Here is a 17,179-nt window from a genome sequence, read left to right on the forward strand (position 1 = left end):
CATTTTCATGCACATGACAGAAAACAAAAAAACAAAACATGTTTCGCTTCTCTCCGCAGCACATTCTCCCACGTACACATGCACGGACTCGCGCACGGGAGAGTGCGTGGGGAGGTGAGGCGCTCTCGCTCCCTTGGAGTGGGTGCCATGTCTTGTCAGATGGGGTTAGCTCCCCGCCGGCTGATGAGCCAGTTGAGGCTTTGAAGACCTTCCAGGAGCCCGTGGTTTACGTGGTTGGGTTGCCAGGTTTTGCCATCCCCCTCATTAATGCAGCATGGTTGCACACTTAACTTGTTCTTCTCTGTTCCCTTGGCCAGTTCACCCTGGCTATGACCGATTACTGTGCATCCAAGCAAAGGAACTAACTGGCCAAGTGCATGCCTGTATTTGTGGATTGCAGAATGCAGCACATGAAATGTTAGCTTGTTTTTATTGCAGCTTTTATAAACGTAATTGATAAATTAAAACTGTTCATCTAGAAAGGAAAGCCTGAAACCCTGTTTCTTTGGGTTCCTCAGCCACTCCGGGCTAAAATGTCACAGGAAAAAATAAATAAATCTCAAACATTTAATTTCTTCACTTTTGACACAAATGCACATCAGTAATCAAAAATTCTTTCTTGGACATAACTCTTATAGCTCAACTTTTCCATCTTCAATCTGACATTCCTGACCATTCTAACCAGTCTCCTTAGGGAAGGATTTTCCCAACTAATCTGCCTGAATTGAACATCTAGTTGAGCTGACAGTACACAGTACTACATTATGGAGCACAGAAAGGCTCTGCAGGCAAATGTCACTGAATACTTTTCCTTTTTGTTTCTTTGTTTGTTGAACACAGTTTCCTTTTCCATCATCTTGATGAACTGGCCAATGAATGTTTAATGAAAGTTTCATTTTTACGCAAGGGCGGAGGTTTGTTAGACTTGCAACATCAAGACAAAAAGAAAGCAACGCTGTGAAATGAATGTACCGTCTGTTTGTCATCTTTGCTATCTTAATGTTTGGAAGCCAAAAATGGAAAAAAGCTAATTTCACAATTTTTTTTACATTTTCTTTTTTAATCAACAAATATAGCCACTGGTATCACTCTTAAAAATGCTTTATCAGTCATGCTGCACTCCTCGCCGTTCAAGTGCTACATGGAAAGTTGGAGGCAGCGAGACCCCATCGCAGAAAAGTGAGAGCATCAGTCACGACAGATACACCATTTATTAAGCCAGAAGATGCATTATGAGAAGAGACTGTGGTGAACGGGTGTGTAGCTTGGTATGGGCTAGCATTAATGGTGCCTTCACACCAAACCTGTTTTCGTCATGCTTGATTTCATACAAAGCCTATGTAATCAACTGAGTTGATGCAAATTTGCACCTGGCAACGCAAATGGAGGCTAATCTGTATTCACAGGTTAAAATTTAGCATCTTGTTTTGTGCACACTGTTTAAGAGCAGCTGAAGGTGCTTGAAAAGCCACTTTTAATGTGGCATGTTATGCAAGCAATGCATTTCCAACAGTTACAACACCGTGACTGGAGGTGGTGACTGTACTTCACACACCTTATGGTGACGCACTCATGTAAGCTCCATCCTCACTGGGTTTAAGGGTAAGTTCAGCAATTAATGGGTTTTTACAAAAGCAATAAAGTGATGGAACAATAATTCAAGGAATTACTTTTGCAGCTACTTAGACAAACATTACATTTAAATGTTTACTGCTGCTCTGACTGCTGGCTGGAGGGAGTGGCGTCTCTCCATGTCTTTGATTCTCTTCTGTCTTTGCTCTTTTCCACCCCCTTTTTCAGCTTTTAAGGTGGACCTCTTTCAGATTCCCACCATGAATACGGCTCGTTCCAAACTGAGATTTTTAAAGTTGCCGGTTAATAAAGCTATTTTAGTATAACGATTTAAGCTTTATGTAACCAGTGGAACTGATTTGACCACTGACTCGGGTGTAAGTGTAGAAAAAAGCAGAAACAGTCCATACTGTTTCACTTTCTTCAACATCTTGAGGTAATTGACCCAACCTATTCCCGCCTTGAACACATGTGTATACACACACACACACACACACACACACACACACACACGTATCACAGATGGGTTAAAAAAAATCCCCTTTCTCGCTCGAACCCTCTCACTCATCCTTTCACCCTCCCACATGAGCTCACACTGTCAGCTTAGACACCCATACAGCCCACATGCATTCCCTGTCTTCAAAATGTTGTGCATAAGCACTCATACATGCTACACACACACAGACACGCACGTCGCTGAGAGAATATACATGTCTCTGCACTAAAACACTGAGATACAGCTGTGAATAGGAGATGAAAGCCAGAGCCGAGCCAGGAATAATAAAAGCAGAGTGATTTCAATGCACTGCAGGCTTTCTAAACAGCCCTGGGATCTGACTTGAAAACATAAGGGGATTCCAAAGCCTGGTCCTTTTTAACCATACTGCTTTACCAAAGCTACTTTGATGTAACAAAGACCTCGGAGGCTGGTTTTTGTAACATTCCCACCACTATCTGCCCAATGTCGATTGTAAATGTATATGTGTGGTCTAATTTTAAGACTCGTCAATATAATTGTTGAAACCCCCTCTTCTGCCGTGACCTCCGATAACATCAGGCGTACCTTTTTGTTCCACTCGGGGGTTTGAAACATATGCACCGAGGGTGTGACAGAGAAAAAGAACTAATAAAGAGATGGAAAAGCAGGCTACAGATTTAAGGAGGAGAATGATATTATACATACGCTATCCATCACAGTGACACTAATTCTGCCATTTCTTGTGGATGATACATTATCATTATGAGGTGATTCAGTGCAGGCTATATAAATCATCCTGGAAGGTAACAGTACTCAAACAGAAACTAAAGGAACTCTCTGGAGGTTTGGCCAGTTGTAGCGCGGCGGAGCACGGTTTTATGAGAGGGTTCACGTTTGTTTGTATTGTGAAATGCTGCAATGTTCCCACCTTGTCCTGCTAATCAGCAGTGTAACGTACAAAATCTCACACTTACTGAAAAGTCTTAAAACTCAGACTGTATATAAAAGATGCACACACACTAACATCACCCATTGGTTTGTGGACTTTTGCTATGAAGCCTAAAGTTGGCTGTTGCTAACTTGTTTTTGTTTGTTTTTATTTATTTGTTTCTAAACCAGATGTTCCACAATTGGGCAAAAGGTTTGGCGTAATTGTTAGCTAGCATTAGCTTTATTAGTTAGCTGCTTAGCTTAAGTTAAAATCACTTACTGACTGAAGTGGACAGCCAGCTTCTTAGATGTCTTCTGGTAGCGACCTGTTTAACTGTTGCTCAAAGTGGCCAAACAACTACCAATTTAAGCCTTAATATATCATTTAAATGGCCAGCATTGACCACCATACTGTTGTTGCAAAAGGAGAAAAATGCAACACCTTTTTTCTTAGAGTTTAAAAGTTTTACAAACTTGTATAAAAAGTTTATAAACTTGTTTATTTGTGCTGTAAAGTTGGTCTTTTAAACATAAGGAGTCTATGCTTGAGTGACTTGTATTTGGAGACGCTCTCAAACGGCTATTTGAAGAACTGCAGTTTTTGGCACGAGTGCACTGGCTGCAGGTTTCAGCCTCGGAGGTTCCAACATTTAAATTATTTTAAAGGTCTTTATTTTTTCATGGCGACAGAAGTCCATTCAACACTGAATAGACATTATGCATTAAATTTCATACTATGAAATGTTACAGTGCGTTACAGTTCATACTATAACACAGCGGTCCCCAACCCCCGGGCCTCGGACCGGTTCCAGTCCGTGAGTCGTTTGGTACCGGGCCGCGAGAGTTGAGGCTCAGGTGTGAAATGTATGGTTTTCAGGGTTTTTATCGGTTTTCAGCGTTATTTTGTTATCCTTAACTCGGTTTTCCTGGGTCTTTTCACGTGTGTTATGAATAAATCGTCTTTTTTTTCAATACCGGTACTAGTTTTATTTTGTTGTATTTATCCGTGACACCTTAAAGGCCGGTCCGTGAAAATATTGTCGGACATAAACCGGTCCGTGGCGCAAAAAAGGTTGGGGACCGCTGCTATAACACATACACTGTCTTGTGCAGTATTAAATTCCACACTTGTTTCACTTGTGATTTGGCTCGCAGATATTTTTGTCTGCTAGAGGCGTGCAGCAAAGACAGCAAGATGGGCTGTTATAGACAGATGGGCATAGGCTGCTTGGAGCCTTGTAGCAACCAAACGGGAGCTAGTGGAGCCCAGACCCTTTTAAAACGGGGTCACAACAACTTTTTGTAACTCTATTTTCAGTCAGATTAACGGCCTCATATGTGTTTTTATTGTTGTGACATAATATCAGGTCAGTCTCTTCAAAACTGCCTCTTTTTTCTTTTTTCTTTCAGAGCAGCAAAAGAGCTGTAATGGAGAGAGTCGTTAAAGTAATGGGATGTAGTGAAATGGAGGGAAAAGTGGGAGTGGAGTGGAGGTAAGGAGGGGAGTGGCTGCTGGAAGTGGGTCACAGTGGCACTGACGTGATAAAAAGCGACGCGCTGAAAGGGGGGATGGACTCGTGCCGCCGTCTGCGTCACCTTTTGTCCGGCGCGCACACAGATATATACAGTCTCACATCAGCTCAGTTCAGCGGGTAAACATCAGTAGCACAGATATAAAAATAGCTCACGTAAAGGCCGGATTTTCCTCTCTCTGTCAGGGCCTCCGGCATTCTCATGCTGCATTGTTTACAGCCTAGTTGGAAATATTTCACTGCTTCACAGCATCTTCTACTCGCTTATTCACCTGTTTAAGATTGCATTCAGGCTGTGCATAAATAATAACAGCCTCTCCCATGATCCTGTTTTTGTTGGGCTGTGTGTGCATGAAAGAGCAGATGCACAGAGCTGGGGTTTGAAAGGCGGTTATTTTGGCTCTGCTGTGTGATCTCTGTATGATCTGTAGCGTTTCCTTGTGGACGAGTGATGCAGGGGAGAGGATGTGTTGCTGGAGGGGCTGCGGGGATGAAAGGATGAAGGAGTGGCAGGGGAGCCAGGGAGCAGTTTAATTGCCTGACCCTTCTCCCACCAGGATGACTCCGGAGCTGGGTGTTAAAGAGAGAGGGTGACGGCTGGATTCCACGAGCAGATCCCCGCAGCTCTGAGCGTGTGTGTGTGTGTGTGTGTGTGTGTGTGTGTGTGTGTGTGTGTGTGTGTTCTTGTGAATTTTCTCACAGCAGATCTGCACATATTTGAGAAAGACAACTTAATCATGCCGTGCGTGATGCTGAAGGGATGCACTTTGAGATTTAGCCTCCTATAACACATCAAAGGCTTGTGGGGAGTAGAAGGGGAGGGATGGTGCTGTGTTATGTGAAGAAGCTGTTCATGCTCGCGTCTGTGGAACCCATCACTTAGGGCCAATTCTGTTTTTGTTTTGTTTTTCTAGTTAAAATGGAAAACTGCATCAATATTTACCTTCGACTGTACATCTTTACATCTTATTGTTATTTATTTGGTCTTAAGAAGATAAAAAATACGAGTTTGTTCGAACACTGATGGTTTAATCTTAATCCCTGTGAATAATCTCAACATACACAACAGTGGGGGAGAAAAGCAGCAGTTAACATCCATTTTCTGCCCCCCCCCCTCCCCTTTCAGAGTCTTCTTCGTTTGTTGTTTGCTGACTGAACGCTGAGGAACCTTCATCCTAATCAGCTTGAGATCTGGCTGCAGGTCAGGCAAGCAGATGAATACAGATTAGAGTGTCACAAGGCAGTAAGAGAGGATTACCAGATCTGGCCAGCGTCCCACTGTGGCCTCCTGTAGGTGTCCAGTCACTGGCTAACAAGTGTTGTCTGCACTGGCCCTTCTTAAAAAAAAAAGTCATGGGGTTAGACCGATTGGACTTGGCTCTGTCTGCTTTCAAGTTGTGGGAAAAGATTGATGATCCCGTGGGTTTTTAAAATAGGATATATTTCCCTTTCTTCATACTTGTTTCACATTATTACACAAAGAAAAATGATGCAAAAGAAGATAAAAGACAACAGTAGTTGAATGAAAGACAACGAGGGCTTTACCACTGCTGTTCTGGTAAAGTGCATTTAATACAGAGCACCAATTCTGACATGAGAACACTTACAGGCTCCAGATTCAGTTCTGAAAATGTTGTTCTGCATCTATAATGTAAGGTAGATTTAGGACACCAGTTAAGCATAAGCTTGACCAAAACTTCATGGATCTGCAGACAGCTGAGTGTGTATGCTGTCTGACGTGTTTATGCAAACAGCAGGAGGTTTCTAAAGTATGTCTGAAACTGATAGCATCTGTGGCTGTGTGCATGTAACTGCAAACCTGCTGAATCCAGGTTGGCGTTCGAGTGGGCTGATTTGTGAACAGTGGTGCCCCCTGCTTGCAAAGTGCTTGTCGACTTGCTTAAATGTCTGTTGGACTTGTGAGGGTCATTTAAGTCGAGGCAAACTAAGACGAGAGTTGCCAAACAGATGCGAGAAGCTTTGTTTCATTTGCGTGTGCGGCACCCTGCAGCTGTGAGTCCTCATGTGCATCTTGTTAAACCTCAACCCATCATTTTCATCAGCAGCTTCCCCGCCGTCGCCGCTCTCAGCCTCTCTGTAATTCCACTTAGAAAACAAAACACAATAAAGCCGTGCGTGCGGTGTTGTGCTCCCGAGTAGCTACCAGAGCGCGGCTCCTGTGCGTAACTCGGCTTTGATCTCTCTCTGTAAATTAAACATGCCTTTTTAGATAACAGGCTCCCTGGCACCTGCAGAGTCAAACTGTACCTCCGCGCTTCACATCCGCTCCCGTCCCTGATTTGAACTCGGTAAAGTTGATTCAAGTCAGCACAGTGCCGCTTTATTGGGATCAACCTTGGTTGTGTAAACCTCTGTGGGATAATTAGGCTGCAGTTAGACTGTCAGATGTGCAGATTACAGACAGTTCTGTGACGAATCTCAAATATGACAGTTGACTCTCTTTCATACAGAGAACAGGAGAAATGTGCACCAAGTTGGGAAAGGAAAAAGCGGTCGAGTATGGGGTCAAAAAATGGGTCAGCGTGAACACTGTGCTTGACCTTTGACATCAGCTGCAAGAACTTATTTTGCAAAGCGACCAATAGGCTTGAATTTGAGGATGGAACCAATACTTGGATCAACTAAAATTACTAAAAAATTAAAATTAGGGATGAAATCTTTACTACTATTACAACAATTTTTTTAGCCGTCTAAAAGCTGATGCCATCTTTCTTTTTATGCCAATGTAAGTCACCAGATAAATACCTGATATAAGCCCATACCAACATTTGCATCCATAGTGCATAAATGTAAAAGGTGGGAGAATTTGTACCTTTTGTCTTTTGTTTGGGTGCCAATTTAATATTTTTAGATCTTTGAGTGTCAGAGCTAGCATATTAGCTAATATTAGCTAATATTATAATGCTCTTTCACAAGGATATGATGTGCATCTCAAACTGCACGGCAACCTTTGGAGCTCTCTGTGGTCCTTCTGCCTCAGTGGCCCTGCCTGCCCGTTTTCCGCTTGAGGTCTTTGAAATGCTAATCACTTCTCCTCTTCTCTTTTTTTTCCTCTTCATCTCTCCTCCAGATTCTTCCACCAACTACATCAGGCAGCTGGAGACGAAAGTGCGGATACTGGAAGACGATAACAATAAGCTCCTCTCACAGGTGAGGCTTGCACAAGGACACACACACAGGCACATGTGCCATGCCGCAATTAGCCCACTTGAGTTTCCGTCTAAACTTATACCCTCGCTAAACTCCTCTTGTGCGAATTTTTAACTCATCCTCAACGCATGACAGGAAGCTGCGATGACATAAAATCGTTGCCTAATGCTTCTGTGAAGCTACCCCTTGCAACAGGCTCCCTGTTAGTTGGGGAATATGTTTATCCATGTTTAATTCATAGGGAGTCAGTAAGCTTCAGTAGCGTGCACTGATGTTAGCCCCCGAGGCGAACTGTGGGAGCGGAGCAGAGATGAGAGGAGGAAAAAGAAGGGGAAAGAGGCATTAAGTGACAGTGACAGAGTAAAGGATTTATCCCCAAAGCTGACCTTGCTCTGACTTCTCCCAAATTTGGAGGATGGAGGGCTCGGTGAGGGAGGGGGTGTGTGCAAAAACGGGGTGGGGTGTGTGTGGAATGCTGGTGTGGTTCACCAGAAGGTCACATGTCAGTCTGCGGAGGTGTGTTTACCCAGTCGAGCACAAACAGCAGATGACGAAATCGAAGCACACTAATCTGGTCACGTGAGGGGAAATCTGATTCATGAAGTGTTCGACTAATTATTGGCAACAAAAAAAAACAGCTCAGGCTTTAAGTTTATAATTTGGCCTCTTTAATTTTATCGCATCATTTTATGGTGCGAGTCGGTTCGTTTAATGCAAATCAGGTTGCACAGAGACGAGGCTGAATTTCACACTATAATTTGAAGTCTTCTTTCCCACTTATATCCCAGCAGATTCATGTGTAGGCAGAGTGTAGGCTGTTATCACTGACATGAAACCTAAACGATCCTCATAATTATCTCTTACGCGCTACAGTTAGGTGTTACACATTGTCTCGCAGCAGTCCAAGCATAGAATATGAACTCCCGTCTTATAGTTTTTGTTCACGTTGTTTTCTGCAGACGTGATGTTGGGATATGAATGCGTTCAAGTGCAGTGCAAAATGTGAAACTGTTGAGACTGATTTATTTATTTATTTTTAACAAATACATTACCTTAATTTTATGTGTTTAAATCCATCAGCAAAACAGTTGCTTCCATTGCTGTTCACGGCTCCTCACAGAGCGAAACAACATAATAAACCATTCCACCATTATGTTTTTCTCTCCCTAGGCTTATAGCCGCTATAGCTTATCGCAAATACAGACGAGAAAGGTAATCTTCTGTGATGTCTGTGTTTGTTGGCTCTTCTGCTGGCCGGTTGGTTCAGTCTGTTTGGCCCTTTCACTCTTTTTACTCGTTTGGTGGTGGGACTTTTCACATCTTTGAGCTTCTTGCTTTCTCTTCTGTAGAGGGCTGACACTATCAAAGCAGCAGCTGTACAAGGCAAGGTGACTCTTTGCAGTAATGTTTTATGTTGTGCCTTTCAGACAAGGAATCACATCTGTGGTAATGTTTAAAGGGTAGGAATATGATGATTTGTTCCCTTGATGGGATTAAGTTATTATGACGCAACAGCCTGTAGTGTTTTTTAGCTTAGCATAAAGGCTAGACGCTAGCTAGACTGCGGCAAAGATCGGGACTGTGACATCATCCACTGGCTTCTGAAGAAACCATTTCCACTTTGGTTAAAGAAATAAATCTAATATGACGAGGAGGGGTGGGTCTGACCGTCAAACCACTTGCTCATCGGCTATGAATTTGTCAATATCAAATCGTTAGCTAATGAGCATACCGCAGATAATCCTCCAGTTTGAAACCTATTAGGACCAGGATTTATGAAATACACTTAATTTTCATGACCAAAAATGAGCGACTGAGCCCATAAACGCAGCTGGAAAGTATTTAAAAAAGTCAACTCAGAAATCCATTTTCACATAAATTACAGGACCTGAAATCATTTTGTTTTTAAGCAAAAACTACAGTGGAACTGAGAGGTCAAACGGACTGCAACTTAAGAAAACCCCAGCAATAAGAAAAACGCTACAAAAGCACACAAAACACAACGGAAATATGAAAAAACTGATTTCCAAAAGCACAAGGGAAGTGTTTCTGGGGAGACAATAACCCGACGGACTATTTGCAGGAAACAAAATATGCCAATAATTTTGCCGATAAACACTTAAAAGAAGTGGAGGATCTATTAGTTTTGTGAGAAAAGAAAAGATGAGAGGTAAGTGTGTTAGCTTAACTATTAGCCTAAAAATCCGTCATCAGTATTTTATGAATCATGAGATTAAAACACACTTACTTAGCATGTTTTGGTTCCTGTAACTCAGGGCTGCCCAATCCCAGTCCTCGAGAGCTACTATCCTGCAGCTTTTAGATGCATCCCTACTCCAACACAGCTGAATCAAATGAATGGCTTGTTATCAGGCCTTTGCCAAACACGATGGCATGCTGAAGAGGTAATCAAACCATTTGATTCAGCTGTGTTGGAGTAGGGATTAGGGCTGGGCGATATATCGAGTTTTTTAAAAATATCGATATATTTTCATACAAGATATAAGATGTGACAATATCGTTTATATCGATATAGTCTATGTTACGTTATAATTATACTTGTGGAGCCGCAGGTTTGCCTCTCTTTCGTCCACTTTTGTCTCTACGCAACGTTACTCGACCTCGCCTCTCCTTCACTGAACACAACTCCGCCTCCCCCATAGCTTCACCTGCAGGCAATGACAAGATGAAAGCGGAAAATCTCCGTTAGCGAGTTACCGTGCGTGGGGCTGGATGGCGTCAACGTGTTAGCGAGCTAACCGCGCTAATGAGCTAACCGCGCTAACGACATGCAGCCAGGAGGGGCTGCACGGCCTAAAATCCTTTCATTTTCTCAAAACTCGACAGTGCGCCTTATGTATGAATTCTGGTTGTGCTTACTGACCGCGAACCGATTTTATGTGGTACACAGCGCTCGGCAATCTGTCAAAAAATGTTTTAATATGACTTTGCTAAGCTACGGAGCTGCACCGCTTGATGGATTGTCTTGGAGGATTAGGGCTACCGGGGAGGAGCCTCGCGGAGTGATACGTACTGTGCTTCAACGTAATATTACCGTACTGTGTGTGTATAAGGACCACAAACGGCACCTGTTCAGAGACGTGGTGCAGCTGTGAAATCTGTCTCTTTGTTACTATGCTCAGCGTCTATTAGTTTACATTTTGACTGCACAATTGTGAGCTTTTTGTTATGCACAAAAAAACATTGTTTTCTTTTATTTATGGACCATGATTATTTAATAAATGCTGATAATTTATTTTTGAATAATTTCTTCATGTACATCTACGCTGTATGTAAATAAAAGCGCCCATATCTGGGACACAGTGTGACTAGAACTCTCTTTTTGTTCTTAACTTATGGCTTTAAAAAAAAAAAAAAATCGAGATATATATCTTATATCGCCATCCAGCTAAAAAATATCGAGATATGAATTCTGGGTCATATCGCCCAGCCCTAGTAGGGATGCATCTAAAAGCTGCAGGACGGTAGCTCTCGAGGACCGGGATTGGGCACCCCTGCTGTAACTGGTCCGTCGGGTTATTGTCTCGCCAGAAACACTTTGTGTGCTTTTGCAGCATTTTTCTTATTTCTTAAGTTGCAGTCCGTTTGGCCTCTCAGGGCCACCGTAAAAACACTTTGGATTTACCCACTGTCTGTGGTTCAAAGTGCTAACATAACAGTATTATTAACACTTAGAACTTCTAATTAACATAATATATCTCATGTTTTATACCATTAAAAAAAGTTAAACAACACATAACTTCTGTTGCTTATCAGTGGTCAAATCATGAGAGAGCGTGTTATCAGACTCAAACTAGCTTTGTCCCCATCACTCCCTCTCGTCCTGTAGTGCTAAACTAACCGGTTTCTGGTTGTGACTTCATATCATTGATACACACCTAATATTGATATTGATCTCCAACTTTTCGTAATACAGTAAAGTGCATTGACAAACATCACCACAGAAATGATTCACCTTGTGATTGTGCCGGTTTTCCGAGAACACGGGAAGTTAAATGCACCGCCTTGCAGGGTTGTGGCTTCTGTGTCCAGGGGTTTCCTTTCTGTGCTGCTAGCATGCTGTGCTAATGAATGAACACAGGTGGCCCTTGCTTGTACGTGGCCTTTCTTGGCAAGAAAGCTTTTATCTGTCCTTGGAACTGCTCCGCACAGTGTTTGGTACAAGGTAACTTAAGTGAATGAATGCTATATTGTGCTTTGGTGCATAAATGACACACGCATGTCCTAGCTTGTGTTGACGTCTGGAGGGCTGAATAATTAAAGATCCGGGGGGCAAGCCAGGTAGATTCAGGCATCTGTTATGCATGGCCGAAACCTTTGTGGGAGTGCAACTGAACAATGAAGGACTGTCAATCTGAAGCTGAAAAATATGAATCTGTAATCTCTGGTTGTTGTTACTAAACATGACTTTCCCACAGAGGTGATAACAGGAAAATATTGGGTGAAAATAAGAATTACTGAAGTTTACCATTCAGTTAGATTTCATGATATCCTACCTGATGACGTGTGTGCATATTAGCAGGTTCAATTGTTACAATGGATTATCTTCCCCAGTGGATTGTATTGCCTAACTTCCTGTGTTATGAAACCGGCCCAGCGAAACTTGTGTTCAGCTAGAGGAAACAATGGCCTCTTAGTGCAGGAATGCTGACCCTCCAGACCAGCTTGGCTGAGGTATTTTAACCATACTCAAGGGAGCGTGGAGGGAGTTAACAGCAGGATCCCACAGTGGATATTAACATTAACAAGGGCCTACGCAGCCCAGGTGTAAACACAATTAGAAAAACAGGTGTGTGCACTCAGATGCACACATTCAGACATGCTCAGACACGCGCATCCTCCTCAGGCTTTCTCCCACTAAGCTCTCCCATTTCTTCCAGCTGTTACTTGTCTCTAGTCGAGCTCGCACACGAACTCCGGACGATGTTGAGATAATCTGGTCCGGACGTTGTCGGAAGTTCACTCTTGGTAAATACTGTTTGGTTTAGGTCAGGGTGAGTCAGGCATCTTGTAAACTTTGCATTTGGGAGCTTGCAACCCAAAGCACTTTTATCACCCAATGTCAGAAATTTGCGCCGTCGTTGAGAGAGGCTCAGACCTGTGGAGAAAATATCTTTTGTCAACTCACTACAGTGTGTGAAGCACTCATGCACTCCTCCTCAATCCACACTGACACTTTGTCATGAAACTGACAAGTGTAAGCACGTAATGATCTGTATATCAGATGATGCTCCGTCCCCTGAGTCACTGCAATAAGCCCCAAACTCTCAAACACTTAATGTTATGGCTGTCAGGCTTTGCATTCATGGCATAATTAGGTAACAATAATGATGGAAGAGCGACGTATTTAAGTTTAAAGACCAGGTCATTGATTTCAGATGCAAAAATACTGAGGCTAAAGTTGCTTGTCCCAGATTAGCATCCATACTGCACCGGCATATGATGTACAGCCCAACTGTCTAACGGTGTAACTGTGATAAGGAAACGCCTCTTATTTCAGTCTAGCACGAGTTACTCTGATTTAACAGTTTCCATCCTGTATTTGATTAAATCACGGCTCTGGAGGAGCATCCCGCTGTCCTTCCTACCCTTTTGTCAAAGTGGCATCACCCCTGCCCCTCATAATTCAAACAGGAAACGATGCAAGACACCCACAGCATCTTCCCGTCAGCACCAAGAACATTGTGATGGATGGATAAGATGCAGGGCCCCTGAATTTTAGCCAGGAAGACTGCAGCGAGCCAACTGTCCTCAGCTGTCTGGCAAACAAATGGCTTTGCTGGTCTCAGCGGTCAAGGTCATGTCGGGGTGGGAAGTAAAGTTGGAGATGTGTGATGGTTAAATGAAAAGCTAGACTCAGGGAGAGGTCTGCATCGGTAACATAAAACTCTTTAGCAAGCCTTCTTATTCAGGTGATCAACTATGCGTTTATGTCACCCCTCTTGATTTTGACATTTAAGGTTACCAGACACAAAGCTTATAGAGATGTCAAAAAAGATGCACTATTGAGGGCATGAATATGGAAACTGAAAGGATAGATCAAGAAGCGCCAGGGGGAGGACTGGAAAAGGTTAGAGGAACATTACAAGGATACTGAGTTGGAGGAGAGAAGAGGAGCAGGAATATCAAAGGACGGGGAAGACGAGGGGAATGCTGATTGTGGCTTTGTGCGTGCGAGCGTGCACCTGAGTGCGTCACACACACACACACACACACACACACACACACACACACACACACACACACACACAGATAATACAAAGGCAGACAACACAGCACAATGTCCGGGCATTCATAGACACACACCCACAGCTCAACGGGTTATTTATAGCTGAGCGCTCCCAGGCATCACGTGTGTTCATGCACCGCGCCACGCACAGAGGGAACACTAGTGCGCGACACGAGAAATGTCACAAGAAACAGTGGTGTTTGCCGTGTCCCTGCCTGCAGAGCGAAGCTGGGCTGGTAACTGCCCCCCAGGAACCAGTGGTCTTTGGCTGCTAATGAGGACAAATTTTAGGCATGTTGCCCCTATGTAGTGAACCTCAATGAAGGCAAAACGGGATACTTCCGCACACGAGCAATGGCGTGAGAGTGATGAGGAAAAGTGCCTTGTATGGTGAGGGAGACACAGCCAAAGACTTTAATAAACCCCCTTGGATGGAAATACCAACGGGCAAAACCTGGGTAGTAACAAAGATGCTGGTAGTTGTGCGTCTAGTGACACAGATGCAAGAAGAGAAAATTGGTGTAAAATTGCTTCACAGGCAGTGTTTTCTCTGTTTATGTGCACAAAACTGGGCTAATCTCTATCAAATGTTGGTGATGGTACTTGCGAGTACCTCAGGATTTTGAGTATTTGAGTAAAAAGTGGCCGTTTTTATGTTAAAATATCTCTCATAGAGGCAAATACATTGATTTTTGTCAACATTGTCAGAATGAATATTAAAGTCAAATTAGTGCCAAAGCGAACAAACTGACAGGATTCCCTGTGTGTTTGCACTCTGTCTTGGATTATTAACTTTGATTTATTAGCATGCAGTGAAGCCACTCTTTGGGTAATTTTAGGTAAAACTCACATTGAAGTCTTATTTTTCTTTTCTTTTTTTTTCCTTTGGTGTTTGTTTTGTGACCGTTTGTGTCCAGCAGTGTAACCCAGGTGACCTTCGTGCCCTGAGGAAGGGAATGACTCTGTACCACTCAGAGTCCCAGCTGTCCTCACTGCCCCAGCGCCAGGAAGCCATGCACATGGTCAGTAATGAGAAGACTGACACACACGCACACATACGCAAACACACAAATTTGGAGAAGGCTAACCACCTATACTAAGATTCACACTGACACGCTTAGATGAATACCCGCTCACACTAACCGCTAAGACAATAGTCACAGCAATCAGTCAGCGCTATGACACTGCTTATACAGATGTGGTTACATAAAGAGACAGGGCTTAATTGCACACAGACATGCACATGCTTAATTGTAGGGAGCGCTATGCCAGTGCCTCCACGGCAAAGTCAAGTCAGCTCTAATTCACTTTACTTCTCACACTCCAATTAAACCTCCACAGGCAACCTCGCTCTCGCTTACACGTGACAGGAAGAAGAAAAAAGAGAGAGGGAGAAGAAAAGGAATGAAAGGAAATGGGGCATAAGGGGGATGATCCAGACAGAGTCTTAGACAGAAGAGAAACTAAGGCAGAGACCAGGATAGAAATTTAGCATAGTCAGCACTCTTCCTCATATCCTGTCCCTGCTTTTTCTTCCTCCCTGGAGCTTGTTTGAACCAAATTCCACTATGAAAATAATAATCCTCTCCACTCCACCTCCACCCTTAACCCTGCCAATGTCTTCAGGAGGAGAGGATTGGCAATTAAGGAAGGTCAGAGTCGGGCTGTGCCGCTCCTCAGAAGACTAAATCTTCCTTGTGTTAAAAAAAAATATATTTTTTTTTTTTGTTTTAATCACAGGGTTATTTTGCAGCACAGAGGTAAATTGTGAATTGTAGGTTCCCCATATTTACAGTGTAGTTTTATATGAAATAAGGTCAAACTTTTGATGTGCTATGAATAAGACATTTAACAGGCATGTGTTGTGAAAAAATATGCTGGATATAAAAATGTTGGATATATTTGATTAAATCATCATGTAACTATATTTTTGCTTTAGCATCATGAATTTGGTATTAAAATAGATTTTTATGTATTGTTAAATTAGAATTATTAGCAGCAGCGCCTTTTATTCATTGTTTCATTTATTCATCATTTCATTGTGTATTTAGTGGTGCGTCTTAAAAATTCAGTCCACACCAATTTTGGTGACTGTTAAATTATGTATGGGTGACGTACGCCGAACAAACGCAAGCGATGATTAAATGTACATAATATATCAGAAAAGAACATATTTATATTTATGTTACATCCATAAGAATTGGGATGTAATATAAATCGAAAAAATGTATAGATATTAATAAGTATGTGTGACAATATTTCAAAGTTCTTTCTTAACTGTCGCTCTGTTAAGGAGGAGATAGTTTATGTATGTACACATCCTATGATCGTTATAGTAACATTTTCCTGAAAACTAGCTGCTACGCTTTGCTAATGTTTAGATTTAGATTATTATTTTATGCTTTATATTTATATTTAAATATTTCTAAGATTATATATGTTGCTCTTTAGATTGAACAACTTAACTCGAAATTTCGAGTTACTTTTCTCAAAATTTCGAGTTAATAACTCTAAATTTCAAGTTAGCTCTGCCAATCAGTGATCTATGTAGAATTCGCACTCAAAACCAGATCGTAACAAATTGGTGCTTTTGAGAGTACGTTTGGTGATAGTAACGCCATGTGATTCAGCTATTAACACAAAGATTTCATCATTTGTGAAGCCACGCTGAAAATTATCAGTAATTTGTGCATTCATGACTGGCTGTAATACTAGTAGTTTAGCTGTAGCATTTGTAGCTGAGGGCTTCAGCTTCCGGTTAACAAGGAAATGACATAATTCACGTACAGTAGATTACTGATTGGCAGCGCTAACTCGAAGTTTCGAGTTACTTTTCTCAAAATATTGAGTTATTAACTCGAAATTTCGAGTTAAGTCGTTCAATCTAAAGAGCAACATATATAATCTTAGAAATATTTAAATATAAATATAAAGCATAAAATAATAATCTAAATCTAAACATTAGCAAAGCGTAGCAGCTAGTATATGCTTATATAAATATAAAAAGCTGTGAAACTCTTATTCAGAGAGAGAAGAGAGGAAGTAAAGAGAGTGGCAAGCTAATAGCTGCTAGTTGTCAGTTAGCCTAGCTTAGCTTAGCTTAGCTTAGTGATAAAGCGGTGAGAAATGGCTCGTCTGGAGCTATTTGACAGTAAAATAATCCACCACCATGACTGTAATATGTTCTTGTGGGTTTATAAATTGTACAATAAAGGCAGATTTTTTTTATTTTATTTATTTATTTTT

General features: G+C 42.1%; 1 protein-coding gene across 5 annotated transcripts in view; it reads left to right on the top strand.

Moving 5' to 3' along the window:
• ccdc85cb (coiled-coil domain containing 85C, b) overlaps nt 1-17,179 on the top strand; it is a 47,450-nt gene that overhangs the window by 24,725 nt on the left and 5,546 nt on the right. Inside the window, exons 2-4 of one of the 5 annotated variants that reach the window (XM_026194064.1) lie at nt 7,604-7,683; nt 8,854-8,895; nt 14,851-14,955. In XM_026194064.1, the coding sequence (XP_026049849.1) occupies nt 7,604-7,683; nt 8,854-8,895; nt 14,851-14,955 (227 nt within the window). The remainder of the gene's footprint in view (nt 1-7,603; nt 7,684-8,853; nt 8,896-14,850; nt 14,956-17,179) is intronic. The other 4 variants (XM_026194065.1, XM_026194066.1, XM_026194067.1 and 1 more) reach the window with 4 other exon arrangements.

Source organism: Astatotilapia calliptera, chromosome 15 (assembly GCF_900246225.1).
Source record: "Astatotilapia calliptera chromosome 15, fAstCal1.2, whole genome shotgun sequence".
NCBI classification, from domain to species: Eukaryota; Metazoa; Chordata; class Actinopteri; order Cichliformes; family Cichlidae; genus Astatotilapia; species Astatotilapia calliptera.